The sequence below is a fragment of the Callithrix jacchus genome, chromosome 1 (genome assembly GCF_049354715.1).
Source record: "Callithrix jacchus isolate 240 chromosome 1, calJac240_pri, whole genome shotgun sequence".
NCBI lineage: Eukaryota > Metazoa > Chordata > Mammalia > Primates > Cebidae > Callithrix > Callithrix jacchus.
In genome coordinates, this window is record NC_133502.1 from 195,091,717 (window position 1) to 195,107,690 (window position 15,974).

The 15,974-nt window shown below is 54.1% G+C and overlaps 1 protein-coding gene across 8 annotated transcripts; it reads right to left on the bottom strand.

Moving 5' to 3' along the window:
• Window positions 1-403: 403 nt before the first annotated feature.
• Window positions 404-15,904, bottom strand: GUCD1 (guanylyl cyclase domain containing 1). Of its 8 annotated transcripts, none has more exons than XM_078336226.1 (7): window positions 15,605-15,904; window positions 8,132-8,216; window positions 7,486-7,612; window positions 7,124-7,289; window positions 6,158-6,249; window positions 3,477-3,718; window positions 404-2,746 (listed from the first exon to the last, which is right to left on the bottom strand). In XM_078336226.1, exons 3-7 carry the CDS (start codon window positions 7,578-7,580, stop codon window positions 2,655-2,657), a joined length of 687 nt encoding a protein of 228 aa, XP_078192352.1. In that variant the 5' UTR covers window positions 7,581-7,612; window positions 8,132-8,216; window positions 15,605-15,904; the 3' UTR covers window positions 404-2,654. The 8 variants fall into 8 exon arrangements, with proteins under 8 accessions (XP_078192352.1, XP_078192346.1, XP_078192341.1 ...); XM_078336220.1 differs by lacking the exon at window positions 15,605-15,904 and adding an exon at window positions 14,604-14,793; XM_078336215.1 differs by lacking the exon at window positions 15,605-15,904 and adding an exon at window positions 14,604-14,793 and having other exon boundaries at window positions 404-2,749.
• Window positions 15,905-15,974: the final 70 nt, after the last annotated feature.

A 15,974-nucleotide genomic window follows, 5' to 3' on the forward strand; every position in this document is an offset into this window, starting at 1 on the left:
CCAATGAGGCCCCTCCCAGAGACCTTGATCTGTCTCCCTAAACCCCACTTCTGCATGCTCTGAGGAGCCAGCCCCACTCAGGACTCACCATCCCACCCACTTTCGTCTCTACTGCTTCAACATCTCCCTCATTTTGTTGTGTCTCCTGTAATTGCATTTGTTTCAATTCAGTTGAGCTGAGCCACAAGGCCCTTCTACCTCCAGTACTGCCTGTCCAGGATGGGCACAAGCATCCAGGCCTCAATGGGATGGATGTGGCCCTAGAAAACAGGATTCCAGTCCCAGCTAAAGTGCGTATGGCAAGACAAGGACCTGGGTTCCTGTGTGCTCATGCTGAGAACTTGAGGACAGGAATTCTGCAGATCAACGCAGCGTCACAAAGGCCAGCCAGGGGCTGCCACCATTTTGCAGTGAGAATTTATTGAGAATGGCTCATTACAAACAAAATATATATAAAATCTCTGCAATGCAAAAGATCCCTTTCATGCCCCTGTGGCTATAGTGAACAAAGCCCACTGTCCCATGTGGCTTTAGGGGCTGTGCTGGGCCCCAGCATGTGGACAGGCTGGGCAGCTGTGGGTGCCATGTGCTGTGGGCAGAAGTCCCTGATGTCCAGGCTCCCCCTCCGGCCCCATTTTCATGACTTATGCAAGAATGCAACAGTGTGGCTTACATCCTGCCTCTGTGACCCTCCTTAGGCAGATGGGTCTTAAGAATGGGCAGCTTTCTCATTCATCTTCCTGGCAGGTGACGTTTTAACTTGTGGCATGGCCTGAGAAGCCATTCTCTGGGACCAGAGACTGAGTGTTTCTAAATATCCTGGATGGACTGAGGTGCTGGTACCACTCTCCATGAAGGTCACTGCCCAGTGACAGCCCTAGCAGCACGTGCACTGTGTCTGAATCAAATCTCACCATCCTGAAAACTTCCTTTCCTCCCACTGGTTTCCTTCATACAGCTAATCTCACAATTTTACCAGAACATCTGAAGATGCCCACACCCACAGCTGCTATGAATGGGTACTCCTGGGCCACCTGTCATTAAGGCAATGGAGATGAGACCAGTCTGGAGCCAACACCAGTCTCTGAAACCCAAAAGGGCTGCCCAGCTAATAGCACCTCCCTCGTGGTCAAAGGCTTTGTCTAGGGTTGAGGAGCAATTTGGCTGTGTGGTCTGACCACCCTCCTAAACAGAGCCCACCTCTAGCCCCAGTGTTACCTGGTGGGGAAGGGTCCAGCTGCCACCATGCCATGCCTTGGGCACTGTAAGACCAGGACCCAGGAGTGCAGGGATGGTGTCACTGTTGCTCCTTTGAGAATGATCCATTTCCCTTAGTTTTTTAGGTACAGACTGGGTTTCAAGGCCCAGCTCCACCACTGTCCTGGGCAGACTCCCCAGACTGGGCCAGCTGCCTTGTCTGTGAGGTGAAGGGGCGGGTACTCAAACCACCTGCCAAGTCCCTTTGTATGAAAAACAACTTGAGTTGGCTGACTGCCCTGTGCAGAGGTGTTAGTGGTTCCAAAGTACCTTCACTCTTGCTATTACTGTTTTACTTGAAGGTCATTACCCCTCAAAAATGAAAACTTAAATCTCAAAGAAACAACCCCTGATCCCAACCAAAAAAAAAAAAAAGGAAAGAGCTCTATGCTATTTGCTGTGTTGTATGATCCTGGGTAGGAACCCCTCTTCTCCATCAAGATAGAAGAGATCCTGTGCAACCTGGTGTGAAGACTAGGTTGGGTGGGCAGCTGCAGGCTGCCCCTGCCCATTGCTTTGGAGCACAGGCCCTAGCAACCAACCTTAAAGGACTAGGGGCTCCCCATCTCAGAGGGCAGACCCCACTGTCAGGATTTAGGCTGGTGTCGGGAGGCCTCCTGGGTGCGGGGATCCCTCTGGGGCTAGGGCTGTTCTTTATTCCCAGAGCACATGCTGCTGCCAGCCATCAGTGGGACCAGGCCCAGGTCACACCCCTGAGAGCCCTCCATCTGACAGAGCTGGAGGACCTGGAGGACTGTGGGGAGCTTAAGAGTCCCCAGGGACCAGGGCTCTGCATGAGCTGTGAGGTGTATCTATGCTGAGTGGCAGGGACCAGATGCCCTGAAACCAGCCACAGAAACTTGGGCCCATGGGTAGGCAGGAGGCAGTGGTGTCATCAACCATGGGGCATGGGGGCACTTCCAAGAAAGAGGAGCCTGGAGGGGTCCTCAGTGCTGGGGGGTTGGGGTCAGCTATCCAGACACTCACATACTGTTCTGACAAGTGGCATCTGTCAAGCGACTTCTCTCTCCAGGCTCAGTCCTGCAGTCTGTGGGGAGACAAAGCCTCTCTCTTGCCTTGGGTCTGGCTCAAAGGCAACAAGGGTACTGTCGGAGCTGGACTTTCTGTGGGTACAGCTGGAGTCAGGCTTGAGGTCTCGGGGGATGCTTCCGGCAGCCAGCAGGTGCTTGGGGTGAGGGACATGACAACACAGGGCACTGGCAGACAAAGCAGCTGTGCCACAGTCTCCCAGAGTTCCTGGGGCTCTGCCAGATGGGCTGAGGCTGCAGTTCCACATTCCAGCCCCAGCAGCCCCAGGCCTGGGCCAGGGCATCCTGAGTGGGCCCAGCTGGGGTGGGGATGGGGTCCGAGGGCCTGGGCACACCAGGCTCCTGGTGTCAGCTGTCCAAGTAGACAAAGAGGATATCCTCATCTGTGCCATAGCTCGTTCTGGCCTCCTCAAAGTTACTGATGCTGGTGCTGCACATTCCTGCTGGGGGTGGGGAGGGCAGAACAGGGTCAGTGGGTTGCATGAGAGCACCTACCCCACCGACAGTGTCCGGGGGAGCTGGGTGAGGTCTGTGTCCCACCCACTTGGCCACTCCTCTCAGCTCAAGCCCTCCACCCCCAGGAAGTCCTCCTTGTCTATTCTGGTCAAGAGCTTTCTCTGACCACTACCCAGTTGAGCAGTTGGAGAGGGTGAAGCCCAGAGGGGAAGAAACATGCTCTAGGCCACATAGATGGGTTAAGTCTATGTGATCAGAGTGTCTACGTGAGTCCAGTCTATGAGAGTCAGGGCAGCCCTTCCCTGTGCCCGGAGGGCAGTAGGCAGGCCAGGATGGGTCTACAGCAAGGGCTGGGTCTGGCCGGGCTTTTCTTTCTGAGGAATGTGCTGGCCATCCTGGGGTTTGGGGGAGGGGTGCAGCCTGTGCAACATGAGAGGGTAAGACAGGGACCTGGGCAATGGCGTGGGGCCAGCGGTGTGGGAGGGAGGGGTGGCTGGGGTATAGAGGAGGCTGGCACAGTTTGTGGCAGGTTTGCCTGCATGGCATGAAGGGTGGCCCCAGTGACAAGAGCCCAGGAGGAGCAGGGGCTTTGGGGAAAAGGTGGGGAAGAAGGCCCTGGCCACGTGAGATTGAAGGGGTGGGAATCGTGGGCACTGGGCATACAGAACAGTGAATGTGGACCACTCTGCTTCACCTGCCCCAGCCAGCACTCACGGTCGGCGTAGGCTGGATTGTTGTAGAAGATGCAGCCAGTGGCCCGGTTATAACCGCGCAGAACGATGAAGTGGCCCTGGTAGTCAGGAGTGCGGCAGAAGCAGCGGTGGCCACTGGGAGCGAAGCAGCAGTACTTGACAGGGCTGGAGCACAGGTCGCAGTGCAGCACCCCTGAATTCACCAGCACGATGGCTACATGGCCCTGCGCCAGGTGCGCCTGGATGTCCTGCACACTCACCGTGCTGTGGGCAGGAGGGGGTCAGCTGGTGCTGCTAGGCTCCCATTCCCCATCCCTCAACCAGATCCCTGCTTGTGCCTGTTTCTGTTACAAAGCTTGGGGATCAGCTCCTCTCCCCTTTGCCCTGAATTCCCTGCTCTGTCATTGTGGCCCAAGCTCAGCCTAGAGCCAAGCAGGGGAATGGTTGGGGTGTGTGTGTGTCTGAGTGTGCACAAAGATGAGCTGGCCCTGTCAGGCCCTTCATGGGGACAGTAGGTCAGCTCCAGGTGGGAAAAGCAGTACACAGAAACCACCTCCTGCTGTGCCCTAGCCTGGTTAGTGAATTCTTTTTGCCTGGCCATGTCTTTCCTCAACCCTAAATCATGGGTGGTTTACACTGAAAACTGCCAGCCCAATCTAATCTCCCAAATCTGAGCCAAGCATGGCTTAGACACTTTCAAAACCAAATGCTTCTCTGAAAGAGCTATTTTACTTTTTTCCTAAGGCTCCTTGTGGCATAAGGGGCTTCCAAGGAAGGGCTGGGCCACAGTGCTTCCAGTGAAACTCCAGCAGTGATGTCTGCCTGGAGCCCCCCTCACTGGCAGAAGGTGCTGCCCCACCTTGTGCCTTCCAGCAGGCAGCAAATCGAAATTAAAACCCAGAAGGGGGCTGGGCACAGTGGCTCATGCCTGTATTCCCAGTACCTTGGGAGGCCAAAGCAGGAGGATTGCTTGAACCCAGGAGTTAAGAGACCAGCCTGGACAACACAGCAGTACCCTGTCTCTACAAAAACATTTAAAAATTTACCAGGCATGGGGTGTGGTGGCACGAGATTGTGGTTCCAGCTACTCAGGAGACTGAGGCAAAAAGATCACTGGAGCCTGGGGCTGTAGCAGTGAGCTATATTGCACCACGGCACTCCAGCCCATATGACAGAGTAAGACCCTATCTCAAGAAGAAAAAAAAAGGAAAAAGAAAACACCCAGGGGGGCAGTGGGCAGATGGGTTTGTGGGCAGGGGGAGCTTTAGGCCAGGGGCTCCCGCATCTTTGCTGGTGGGGGCTGCTCACCCACTTGGGGCCCTCCCTAGGAGTGGCAGCATCAGTACCATGTGGCCTGGCCCAGCTTCAACCACGGCTGAGTCACGTGGCAGTTTGGATTGCTGCCTTGGCCACGGAAACATGCCATTTTTCCATTTGGTCTTTGAAACAAAATAGCTGGCTAAGTTCCCAGTGGCAGTGTACAAGAGTGGGATTTCAGCTATAGGGAAAAAGTAGGGGCTGGGCTGGAAGGAAAAGCTACAGGCTTCAAGGAATAACAAGCATGGGTTCAGATCATGGCATGGCCAAAATGCTGGGGTAACCTTGGGTGGCTCTCCCATCCTCAGTTTCCTCCTCTGAGAAACAGAGACCGCAACAGCTGAGGGCCGTTAAACAAACATGTGCTCCCTTTCCTTCCAATGTGTCCATGTGGTCAAAGGGTGAATGAAGATTCCACCCCCGCTATTTTCTTTTTTTTTTTTTTTTTCTCGAGTCGGAGTTTCGCTGCTGTTACCCAGACTGGAGTGCAATGGCACAATCTCGGCTCACTGCAACCTCCACCTTCTGGGTTCAAGCAATTCTCCTGCCTCAGTCTCCTGGGTAGCTGGGACTACAGGCGCGCACCACCATGCCAAGCTAATTTTTGTATTTTTAGTAGAGACGGGGTTTCACCTCGTTGACCAGGATGGTCTCCATCTCTTGACCTCGTGATCCACCCACCTCGGCCTCCCAATTTTCTAAATCACCTATCATGTGATTATAGTATGTCAATAATGAAAATATAAATCCACAAAGAAAGGGGAAATCTGAAAAGACTCGTGTCCAGGGAGCCTGCCCAGGACCTAGAGGCAGCAGGCCTGAGCCCCCCCACTCCCACAAAGCCCAGAAAAGAATGCCATTCACATCTGGGCAAACTGCAGCCAGGGTATTCCTAAATCCAGCCCCAGTGCACACAGATGAGAAGGGAGGGCCTTTGTAAGGTCACAGCAGCCCGCAGGCAGATCTGGAAGCCAGGCCTTCCTAGGTAGCCTACACACTGGGTCCTCCCTGATCCCCATCCCTTGTCAGTCACTGCACCAGGACACTCCTCTCAGGCCACTGCCCTTTCATTAGGGCTCTTGTGTTCTGTCCCATGCTGTCGTTCTGCAAGCAGCCCAAGGGCTGGCTGCAGTCTCTCTCACTCACCTGTCCATCCAGCACCTGCTCAGGATCTACCCTGGCCAGAGCCTGGGTCATGTAGCCCCACTGATCTCCATAAACCAAGGCTCAAGGGGGCAAGCTAGAGCCCATAGCCACCCGGGTAGCCAGTTCTGCCTGGCTCCAGAGTCCCAGCCTTTCCTGAACGCCATCCCAAGCCCTCCCCACTGCAGATCTATGGGTGAGCAGGAGTGAGAAGAAGGGCAGGTAGGAAGGTGGGGGGCTCACCATTTCTCCACCAGCACCTTGCAGGCCTTGGCTTGTGCAAACAGCTGATTCACCCGGGTCTCCTCCGTGTCAAAGTGCTTCCTGTAGAAGGACTAAACAGAGAAGAGGGGGTTGGAGTGGCCACCACTCAGGCTGTCTTCATTCCATTCGGATGAAGGAACTAAAGAGCGTGTTATGGAGACAGAGACAACAGAGGGCAGAGGAGCCACACCTGCCAGGGCAGACGGTACGTGCAGTTTGCCTATCTGCCCTAAGCAGGAGCAGAGATGTAGGACAGAGGCCAAAAAGGGGATGCTTAAGAGAGGGGTGGGCAGCTGGGCTCAGGTCACCTTCCCGGGGAGGACTGATCACCCTTGGGCTTGTACACTCTGGCAGGCCTGAGCAGTAGACTGTAGCGAATAAGCAAGGGGAATGAGGCTGAGCCACCTGGGATAGCTCCGCTGCAGCTTGGCTTAGCTAAGAGCTGTCCACGGAACACTCTGCTAGTGTGGCTATGGTGGCATTATTTTTCAAAAGGCAAAAAAAAAAAAAAGAAAAGATGGTATTTTGGTTTTCTTCTAGACTAATAATTACCCAGCTGAAAAGCTGACTCTCCTGGTGAAAAAAAAAAAAAGTGCAAATGATGGCCGGATGAGGTCAGTGAGAACTCAGAGGCTGTGTCCTGCCTTGTGCTGAGGACAGGAGGAAGTGGCCTCTGCATATTCTGAGGGTGTAAAAGGCAGGCGGACAGGAGCCAGGACTTAATACTTAGATCCTCTGGGCAAGCCAGACTGTAACGTCACCTGCTCTGACTGGCTCCCAAATCCTGCCTCTAGCCTCTTTGCTGCTGGCTCCCTGGTCTCTGCAGACCTGGGTATCTACCTGGGGGTCTAGGCCTTGACTGCTCCCTCTTCCAACTACTGGAACCAGGCGGCCTTATACCTCTGTGTGGCCTCACATGGGAAGGCCTGGTGGCTGGCCGCTAACCTGGTTCTTGTAGCCCTTGTCGACGCCCAGGGTCTGGGTACAGAAGCGGTGCCTCACGCCAAAGTGGTGCATCAGGTAGGCCAGGTCAATGGTCCAGATACTCCTGGTCAGCTGCAGCTCCTGCAGGGCTCTCTCAAACTCGCTGTCGTCCAGCTGGCCCAGGTACCTGTGGGCAGATGTGCTGGGGAGCTCAGCTTGCTCTCAAGGATTTAATGGTCTGGGTCACCCTCCCCCCACTGCCCAAGAGCCCCTGTCACAGGTCCCATTCCCCAGAAATCTCCCTCCTTCCTCATGAGACCCTAGGTCCTGCCCACACACTGCCCAGGCTGTGTGGGCACCATCCTGGCTCTGGAGTGGAGGACCTGAACTCTGCTTCCCACGTCTCTTCTTCTTCCTCTTCCCATGTGTCTTGTGACCTTGGGCAAGTTGCCGTCTTCTGTGGCCTCTTTAGCTTCATCTCTAAGATGAGGTCCTTGGATCACATCAGTGCTGTTCAAAATTTTAGGCACAGAACCCTTTTGTTGAATTTTATCTTGCTGGGAATTCCAGGAGGTAAAACAGATGAAGGTGCAGCTGCCCTGGGGTTCCAGGAAGCCAAATGAAAACTCTTGTACAGTGACTGCTACAGTCCCTCTTGGCTCTCGGTCCAGGTTTCTGTGATAGTCACATAGCCTCAGCTCAACGGTCAGCACCCATCTCCCAGAAGCCAGAGATGGGGGGGTGGAGGGCCTCCTGTCACAGTCACGGGGCTGCCTTGTGGGCCAGGCCTGGGCACCTGATACTTCCTGGCCACCCTGAATCCCCAGGCATTAACAGCATGGAGACCAGGAAGGCCTGGTCCATGCCTTGCTCGCTTTTGCAGGTAGGACTAGGCCCAGGTAGAAGCTTGGCCTCCTGTAAGCCCTAACCAAAGACAACTACATGGACAATGGATCCCATCCCAGTCTCAAGCCAGAGCAGGAGACGTAGATGGGGAGCGCCTGGGCCCCCAGTCCTGGCCCCACTCACCGCAGCACCATCCTGGAGCAGGCCAGGCCACAGTCCCAGTGGTAGAGCTGCTGGATGATGGGCACAGGCAGCTGCACAAAGTCCCCTGTGCAGAAACAGAGGGAGGTCATAGACCTTCAATGCAGAGCCCACCACAGCCACCCTCACAGGAGCCAGTGTCACTGCCTCCTGCCTAGACCCTGCAGAGGCTGCTCAGGGACCTTTCCGTAATCCTTCAGCTCGTCCCTCAAATCCAGGCTGCTATAATAGCAGTGATTGCCCCAAAACACCGGCCAAAGCAGGTCAGCCCTACTGAATTGAAAATCCTCCAGTGCACCAAGGGTCCCACATTTCTTAAGACCACCTTCATGGCTGCTGCCCTGGCACCCTCTGCCTCCTTGCCTCCGCTTGTCATGATCCCTCACAACCCCGGGGGCCTTTGAACATCTGGTCCCTTTGTTTGGACATACCTGGCTTCCCAGGTGTCTGAGCTATCTCCTGCCCTTGGATGTCATTTCTGCAGTGTTGCCCCTCTTGGGCCCAGTGACCCACATGTGCACTCATTGCCCGCCATGCCTACTCTTCAAAGTCCTCCTTTTGGTGGGAGCTCTGAGGAGAAGGAACAGGGTCTGATTTTTTTCTTTTTTTTAAACAGGGTCTTGCTCTGTTGCCCAGGCTGGAGTGCAGTGGTACAATCTTGGCTCACTGCAACCTTCGCCTCCCAGGTTCAAGTGATTCTCCTTGCCTCAGCCTCACGAGTAGCTGGGACTACAGGTGCGGTCACCATGCCCAGCTAATTATTGTATTTTTAGTAGAGACGGGGTGTCGCCATGTGGGCCATGGCTAGTCTCGAACTCCTGATGTCAGGTGATCCATCTGCCTCAGCCTCCCACAGTGGTGGGATTACAGGCGTGAGCCAACCCGCCCGGTCAAGAGGGACTGTTTTGCTTCCTGCTTTCATTCCAAGGCTGGCATATGGGAGGCACTCAGCAGATACATGTATCTGAGTTCATGAGGCCCCTGGAGGTTTGCTTGACTCCAAAGACTCCAGGCCCACCAGGGTGTGAGAACACGGCCAGGAGAAGGGAGCTGTCATGTGAGCTGTGTAGCATATGAAATATTCCTGCGAGCTCCATCCCCCACCAACCCTGGGCAACCTCTTCGTCTGTCTTTGCCAGGCTGTGAGGTAGAGCAGAAAGGGCCTGACCTAGCATTCCAGTCTCAACTGTGCCACTGGGTGGATGGGGGCTGGACAGCTGACTTCCTCTTGCTGGAATGAGTCTGGCCATCCCCAAAGGGGGGAGTTTGGTCTGATTCAGTTATTCAGTGGACAGATATTTCCCAAAAGCCTGGTGTATGTACTGGAGATACAGCAGTGACACAAAGTCACTATCCTGATGGACAGCAAAAACAAGCAAACATAAGAGAAAAATAGAGACCTATGCTGGGGGAAATGGTGGGGGTATGCCTTAGAGAGGATGGGGGAACAGCATGTGCTAAGGCCCTGAGGTGGGGGCAGATGGGCATGTGGCATGCAGGACCTTCCTCCACAGCCATCTCACGAATCTGGACAAAGTTCAGAGTCTAAAGAGGAAGGGACTTCTCTCTGCTGGTCACCACCCATTACTCACTCATGACACTCACTCAGCACATGAAAACCCAGCCCCTACTGTTTCCTCATCTGGCAGGCCTCTCCCAGACCATGTGACCAGCTCTGTGCAGAGCCACCCTAGGAGCCCTCCTGCTGTGCCAGCCCCATTTCCCCTCCGTCCCCTACGTGCACTATCTAAAACAGTCACTCACTAGTCCTCGGATCTGTCCTGGTCTTTCCAACCTACCCAGCTTTGTCTGAATCCCAAGTTCCTCCCTTCCCACATCTGACCTTCCCCAGCCTTCAAGGCCTGGCTCAGAGGCCACCGTTTCCAGGGCCTTCCCTGATCACAGGCTGGCTATACCCTTTCACTCATCTGTACTCCAGGCTTGAGTTCAGGCTTTGCCTCCTAGAATGTGGCCCTTGCAAGGAGCTTGTCTGTGCCCTCCTGGGTTGTGACCTATCACTGCTCCTGGCCTCTTTCTCCTCCACATGCAGCAGGGCCCATGGAAGGCACAATAGCATGGGCAATGCAGACCACCTGCTAGCTGGGTCGCCTGGCCTCTCTGTGCCTGCTTCTTCCCCTATGAAATGGACACCAGACTCCAGCCTGCAGGGTGATGTGGGTACTAAGGACAAGAACGTCTATAAAGCCCTTTGCAGGTGCTAATGTGAACCCTGCCCCAAGCTGGGGCCTGGTATGCTACGCCCAGACTGGGCTGAGGCCTCATTCCCTTCCTTCCTCTTACCCCAGATGCCTCCAAAAGACACCCAGGCTGTTCATTCAAGGCCCTCACATGTTCCCCTCCTATCACTGCCATGGATTCAGTGGCACTGACTCCTGCCTGTCCCTGCCCCAAATTCCATTCCCAGCACCTCTCCCACCTTTACATACAGCAGCCATAAGGATTCCCATTCACAGTTTCCCACTGCTCTTAGAATAAAGTTCTCACCTCTTACTGGGGCCTTGCCTAACCTGGGGCACTAGCCTCATCTCTATAAAAAATTTTTTATAGAGACGGGGTCCCATTATGCTGCCCAGGTTGGTCTCAAACTCCTGGGCTCAAGCAGTCCTCCTCTTGGCCTCCCAAAATGCTGGGATTACAGGGGTGAGCTACTGTGCCATGCCTGAGCAAAATAGTGAGACCTCACCTGTGGTCTAGTTAACCTGTTAACTCATCAAGGCTTCATTCTACCCCAAGGGATTTGCATGTGTGGCTCCCTCTGTCTGGACCTCTCTCCTGGCTGCTGTTCTCAAGGCTGTGTCCCTTCTAGTCATTCAGGTCCCAGCTCAAAAATCTCTTCTTAAGAGGTTTTTCTGACCAAGACTTTGAGAAATGAGGGGACTTTCCTTCAGCATCCTATTTGTTTCCTTCACAGTGCTTGGCAAAAGTAACAACAGCATCAAGCCACTCTGTCTCTAGACTGCAAGCTTCCTGAGGGCAGGTGCTATACTATCCTCTCCAAAATTCATGTTGAAACTTAATCTCCATTGTAATGATATGAAGACATGGGTGTGGAAGATATCCACAACCAAAAACAAATAAGAGGTGTGGCCTTTTGGGAAGTTATGAGGGCTCTGCCCTCATCAATGAATCAGTGTCTTATAAAAGGGCTGGAGGAAATTAGCATAGGCCATTTTTTTGCCCTTCTGTTTTTCTGTCATGTAAAGGCACAGTGTTCATCCCCTTTCTGTCCCTTCCACCATGTGAGGACATCTAGGTGGTACCACCTACAAGGAATGGGCCCTTACTAGACACAGAACCTGCCAGCGCCTTGATCTTGGTCCTCAGAGTCTGCAGAACTGTGAAGAATTATTTCTAGAGCTGGACACAATGGCACACACCGTAATCCCAACTACTCAGGCTGAACCAAGAGAAGCCCTGGAGTTTGAGACCTGTTTGAGCAAAATAGTGAGACCGCCATCTCCAAAAAAAAAAAAAAAGAAAGAAATTAAATTTCTATTGTTTATAAATTACCCAGTCCCAGGTATTTTGTTATAGAAGCACAAATGAACTAAGACAGCAGGAAACCTGCTAATGTTGTTCACTGTTATTCTCAGTCACTGGTGTTGGATGTTTAATAGTAACTCAATAAATATTTGCTGGAAGAAATAAACTTTTTTAGGCAGGGCACAGTGGCTCATGCTTGTAATCCCAGCACTTTGGGAGGCCAAGGCAGGCAGATGACTTAAGGTCAGGTGTTTGAGTCTAGCTTGGCCAACATTTCTTTTTCTTCAAAAAAAAGAAATGAACTTTTTTTTTCTTTTGAAACAGGGTCTCATTCTGTTGCCCAGGCTGGAGTGCAGTAGTGTGGCCAGAGCTCACTGCAGCCCTGAACTCCCAGGCTCAAGGGATCCTCTTACCTCAGCCTCCCGAGTGGCTGGAATTATGGGCACACACTACCACACTCAGCTAATGTAAAAAAAATTTTTTATAGAGATGGGGTCCCATTATGCTGCCCAGGTTGGTCTCAAACTCCTGGGCTCAAGCAGTCCTCCTCTTGGCCTCCCAAAATGCTGGGATTACAGGGGTGAGCTACTGTGCCAGGCCTGAAAAAATAAATTTACTAAGCACTCACTGTGTGCTAGGCTCTGGGGACACAAAGGTGACTAAAGACCCACCCAAGCCCTGGCCCCTGGGGACTCATATTCTGAAATAATTGCCCTCAGAGTTGAGCAATGGGGGAGCTCTACACAGGATGTTGTGCTGTCACAGTGAGTGCCTGCCTGTTCAAGAACCCCTCACAGCAGCCACACACTGCCTTTTGGTTTTTCTCCCCACGCTGTTTCCTCCCCAGCTTTTGCTCCCGCACATCTCTTAATCTAGGGGTGTCCAATCTTTAGGCTTCCCTGGGCCACACATAAACTACACTAACACTAATGATAGCTGATGAGCTTTAAAAAAATTGCAGAAAAAATCTCATAATGTTTTAATAAAGTTTACGAATTTGTGGGCTGGTGCAGTGGCTCACAACTGTAATCCCAGCAATTTGGGAGGCCAAGACGGGCGGATCACAAGGTCAGGAGATCAAGATCATCCTGGCTTACACAGTGAAACCCCATCTCTAGTAAAAATACAAAAAATTAGCCGGGTTTGGTGGTGTGTGCCTGTAGTTTCAGTTACTCAGGAAACTGAGACAGGAGACTCACTTGAACCTGGGAGGCACAGGCTGCAGTGAGCTGAGATTGTGCCACTGCACTACAGACTGGGTGACAGAGCGAGACTCCATTCTCAAAAAAAAGAAAAGAAAAAGTTAGTTTATGAATTTGTGTTGGGCCATATTTAAAGCTGTCCTGGGTCACAAGCTGCAGGCTGGACAAGCTTGCCTTACTCTGAAATGTTAATGTTGTCTCCATCCCTCTCACTCTCAGGACCCCTCAATACGGAGTCCTTAAAGAGACATCTGCTTTCCCCTATTGAACAAAAGGAGAATTCTTCAGTGGCAGATGGGGATGAGGTTGCATTTGCCTCTTCCCAGCCCTCGGCCCAGGGCAGGCACTCAGATATACTTGGGGAATGGAAGGCATTTTCCAAAAAGACCTCATACCTTGAGATGCCCAGGCCGACTTGTCACTTCAGTGTTCCACACCCCAGGCTTCCAGACTACAGCCCTCTGTGTGAGGGTCCCTCCTTACTCTGTGGCTTGGGCTGTGACACTGACTAGCTGGGCTATCTTCTGCAAGGCTGTGACTCTGCCCATGCCTTCCTGTGTTCAGTTGTAAAATATGGCACAGGACAGCAGCTCTCCAGGGTCCTCAGAAATTCAGCTGCCCCTCCTCCTCTTGCCCTGCTCTAGAATTCCTTGATCCAGAGGCCCAGCAGCCCCCACATGGCCATCTCCAGTCTTGGCAAAGGCGGATCAGACCTAGAGATGCTCATGTTGGGGGTGATAAGGTTAGGCGAGGCCTTGGCATTTGTCCCCATAACAGCTTTAGCCCACAGCCAGATGTTGATGCCTGGAGCCAAGGGGCTGCCTGGAAGGCCCTGGCCTGACTTTAGTGGTTGTCACTTAGGAAGACATGTAGTGCACTAGCCTTGAATACTTAACCCATCTCAGACTCAGTCTGCTCAGATGCAAAAATGCACATCCTAGTGGGCACCTACTTCAATGAGTCGTTATGAGGATTAACGAGGCATTGCATGTAAACAACTGCCTCAGAAAGCTCCCTGCGAATGTGAGCCATTCCTCCTCTGAAGCTCAGGAAAGACAAGCACCTTGTCTAAGATCACAGGGTTAGATAACTGCAGGAGGAGGAATGTAAATCCCCTACTCCAAACAGCAAACACAAAAGAAAACTCCCTGGGAGTGACACCTGAAGGTCAGGGTCCCACATGCTGTTGACCTCTTCCACAGTTGGCACTTCACCTGAGTTTACTAGCTAGCGCTCCGTTTCTCAACAGCCCTGCCCTTAAGCAGGACAGGAATCACGTCTTCCTCCTCCCCTACTTCTTGGGCAAGCAAACTAACCGCCAAGGCACTGAATACAAGTCCGGGTCTCCGCCCCAAAGGGGCTCAGGCTACCGCGTGGCAGAGGGAACCAGAGGGCGAAGAACAGGAGCAAGACAAAACGCTGAGTCTGGGAGGCCAGGACACCGGCCCTTCCATTGCTCGGTGCTCTCGGCCAGTTCCCTGCCCTTCTCAGCCTGTCTTCCACGGTTCCCCAAGGTACAGAAGCTCCCAAGGCGGCTCCAGCAGGACTTTTCGCTTCTGGGGAAGGTGGCGCCCCTGCTACCCGGACCCTCCCACCATGCTGACAAGGGTCGCAATCCTGCGAGTGTAGGGAAACCCCCACTGACTGGAGCGAGAAGGGTGTGGGGGCGAGGCGGGACCCTGCCCCGCACTAGGGCGGAGTCCCCCTCGTTCCCAGGGTGAGGACTGGGCCCACAGAGAGGCACTGACCGGGCTCGAGCGGTGGCCCCGCTGCCTCCGCCTCCGTCCTCATGACCCGGGCGGCGCGGGGCGCCCATGGCCCCAGCCCAGAGCGGGCTACAGCTTCCGCTTCGGCTGGGGCGGGAGGGCGGCCGGTGCGTCTCCAGTTCCTCCGCCGCCACCGCCGCCGATGCGGTGGGGAGAACTGGAGGCGGCGGCTGGGCCTCCCCAAGGCCCGCCCCGGCCCTTCTAGTTCGCGAATCTAAAGGCCCCGCCCCTTCCATAAGCCCCGCCCCAAACTTTGATTCTAGACGCCCCCAGTCTCTCGATTTAAGCCCGCCCCGGCCATTTGCCGCTTCTGCGTCGGGTGGCCCCGCCCCGTCGCCCAATCCTCGCGTAGACGCGCTGCCCACCAGGACACGGGCCCCGGAAGCCCCACCCCTTTCCTTGAGGCCCGCCCCGAAGCTCGTGCACTTAGTGCAGATGCTTCCTAGAGGTTCGTCTCTTCAGCAAACTCCGCCTCTGCCGTGACCCGCTCCTTTGCAGCCTTAGGTGTAAGCACCGGTCCCGCCCAATGCATTGCCGAAGCGCCAAACAACTCTCTTTTTATTTTTTTATTTTTATTTTATTTTATTTTTTGAGACGGAGTTTCGCTCTTGTTACCCAGGCTGGAGTGCAATGGCGCGATCTCGGCTCACCGCAACCTCCGCCTCCTGGGTTCATGCAATTCTCCTGCCTCAGCCTCCCGAGAACCTGGGATTACAGGCACACACCACCATGCCCAGCTAATTTTTTGTATTTTTAATAGAGACGGGGTTTCACCATGGTGACCAGGATGGTCTCGATCTCTTGACCTCGTGATCCACCCGCCTCGGCCTCCCAAAGTGCTGAGATTATAGGCATGAGCCACCGCGCCCGGCCACAACTCTCTTTCAACTGCCTTTAGGGATGATCCTGAGCCGGCCGCCGCCCTACTCTATACCTAATTTTATCCGTACGAGATACCTCGCCCCGCTCAGGGCGCCCCTTACCTAGCGGTGCCGGGATCAAAAAATTAAATTGTGAGGGGGAAGTCCTGGCCCTTGGCCCAACCTCCTGCTGCCCCGGGTCTGACGGCCCAGGCCCCGGGTCTGACGGCCCAGGCCCCGGGTTTCCGCCTTGCAGTCCAGCCTGTCCTTGGTGTGGGGTGCTTGGAAGTGCGAGCACCCTCTGCGGCTCGTTGCCGGCCCAAGGGTCGTTGTTTCCGGCGGCCCTCGGGCCCAGTTATCAGCCGTCTCTTCTGGTGCCGGAACTATCGTAGCGGTGCCCTAGTTTCCCAGCCGGCGGGCGCAGCGAAGAGGAAGCGGAGACGAGACCGCACTTACCAATGGGGAAAGGAAGGAGGTGGGCCCTGCGCGCTGC

Excerpts from the sequence above, each read along its gene's own strand:
- GUCD1 (XM_078336227.1), bottom strand. The coding sequence starts at position 14,857 with ATGGAAGGGGCGGGGCCTTTAGATTCGCGAACTAGAAGGGCCGGGGCG. Across the intron at positions 3,719-6,157 it reads AAGGTGCTGGTGGAGAAATG|CACGGTGAGTGTGCAGGACA; the intron begins GTGAGCCCCCCA and ends TCCTGCCCACAG. Across the intron at positions 2,747-3,476 it reads CAATCCAGCCTACGCCGACC|GAATGTGCAGCACCAGCATC; the intron begins GTGAGTGCTGGC and ends CACCCCCAGCAG.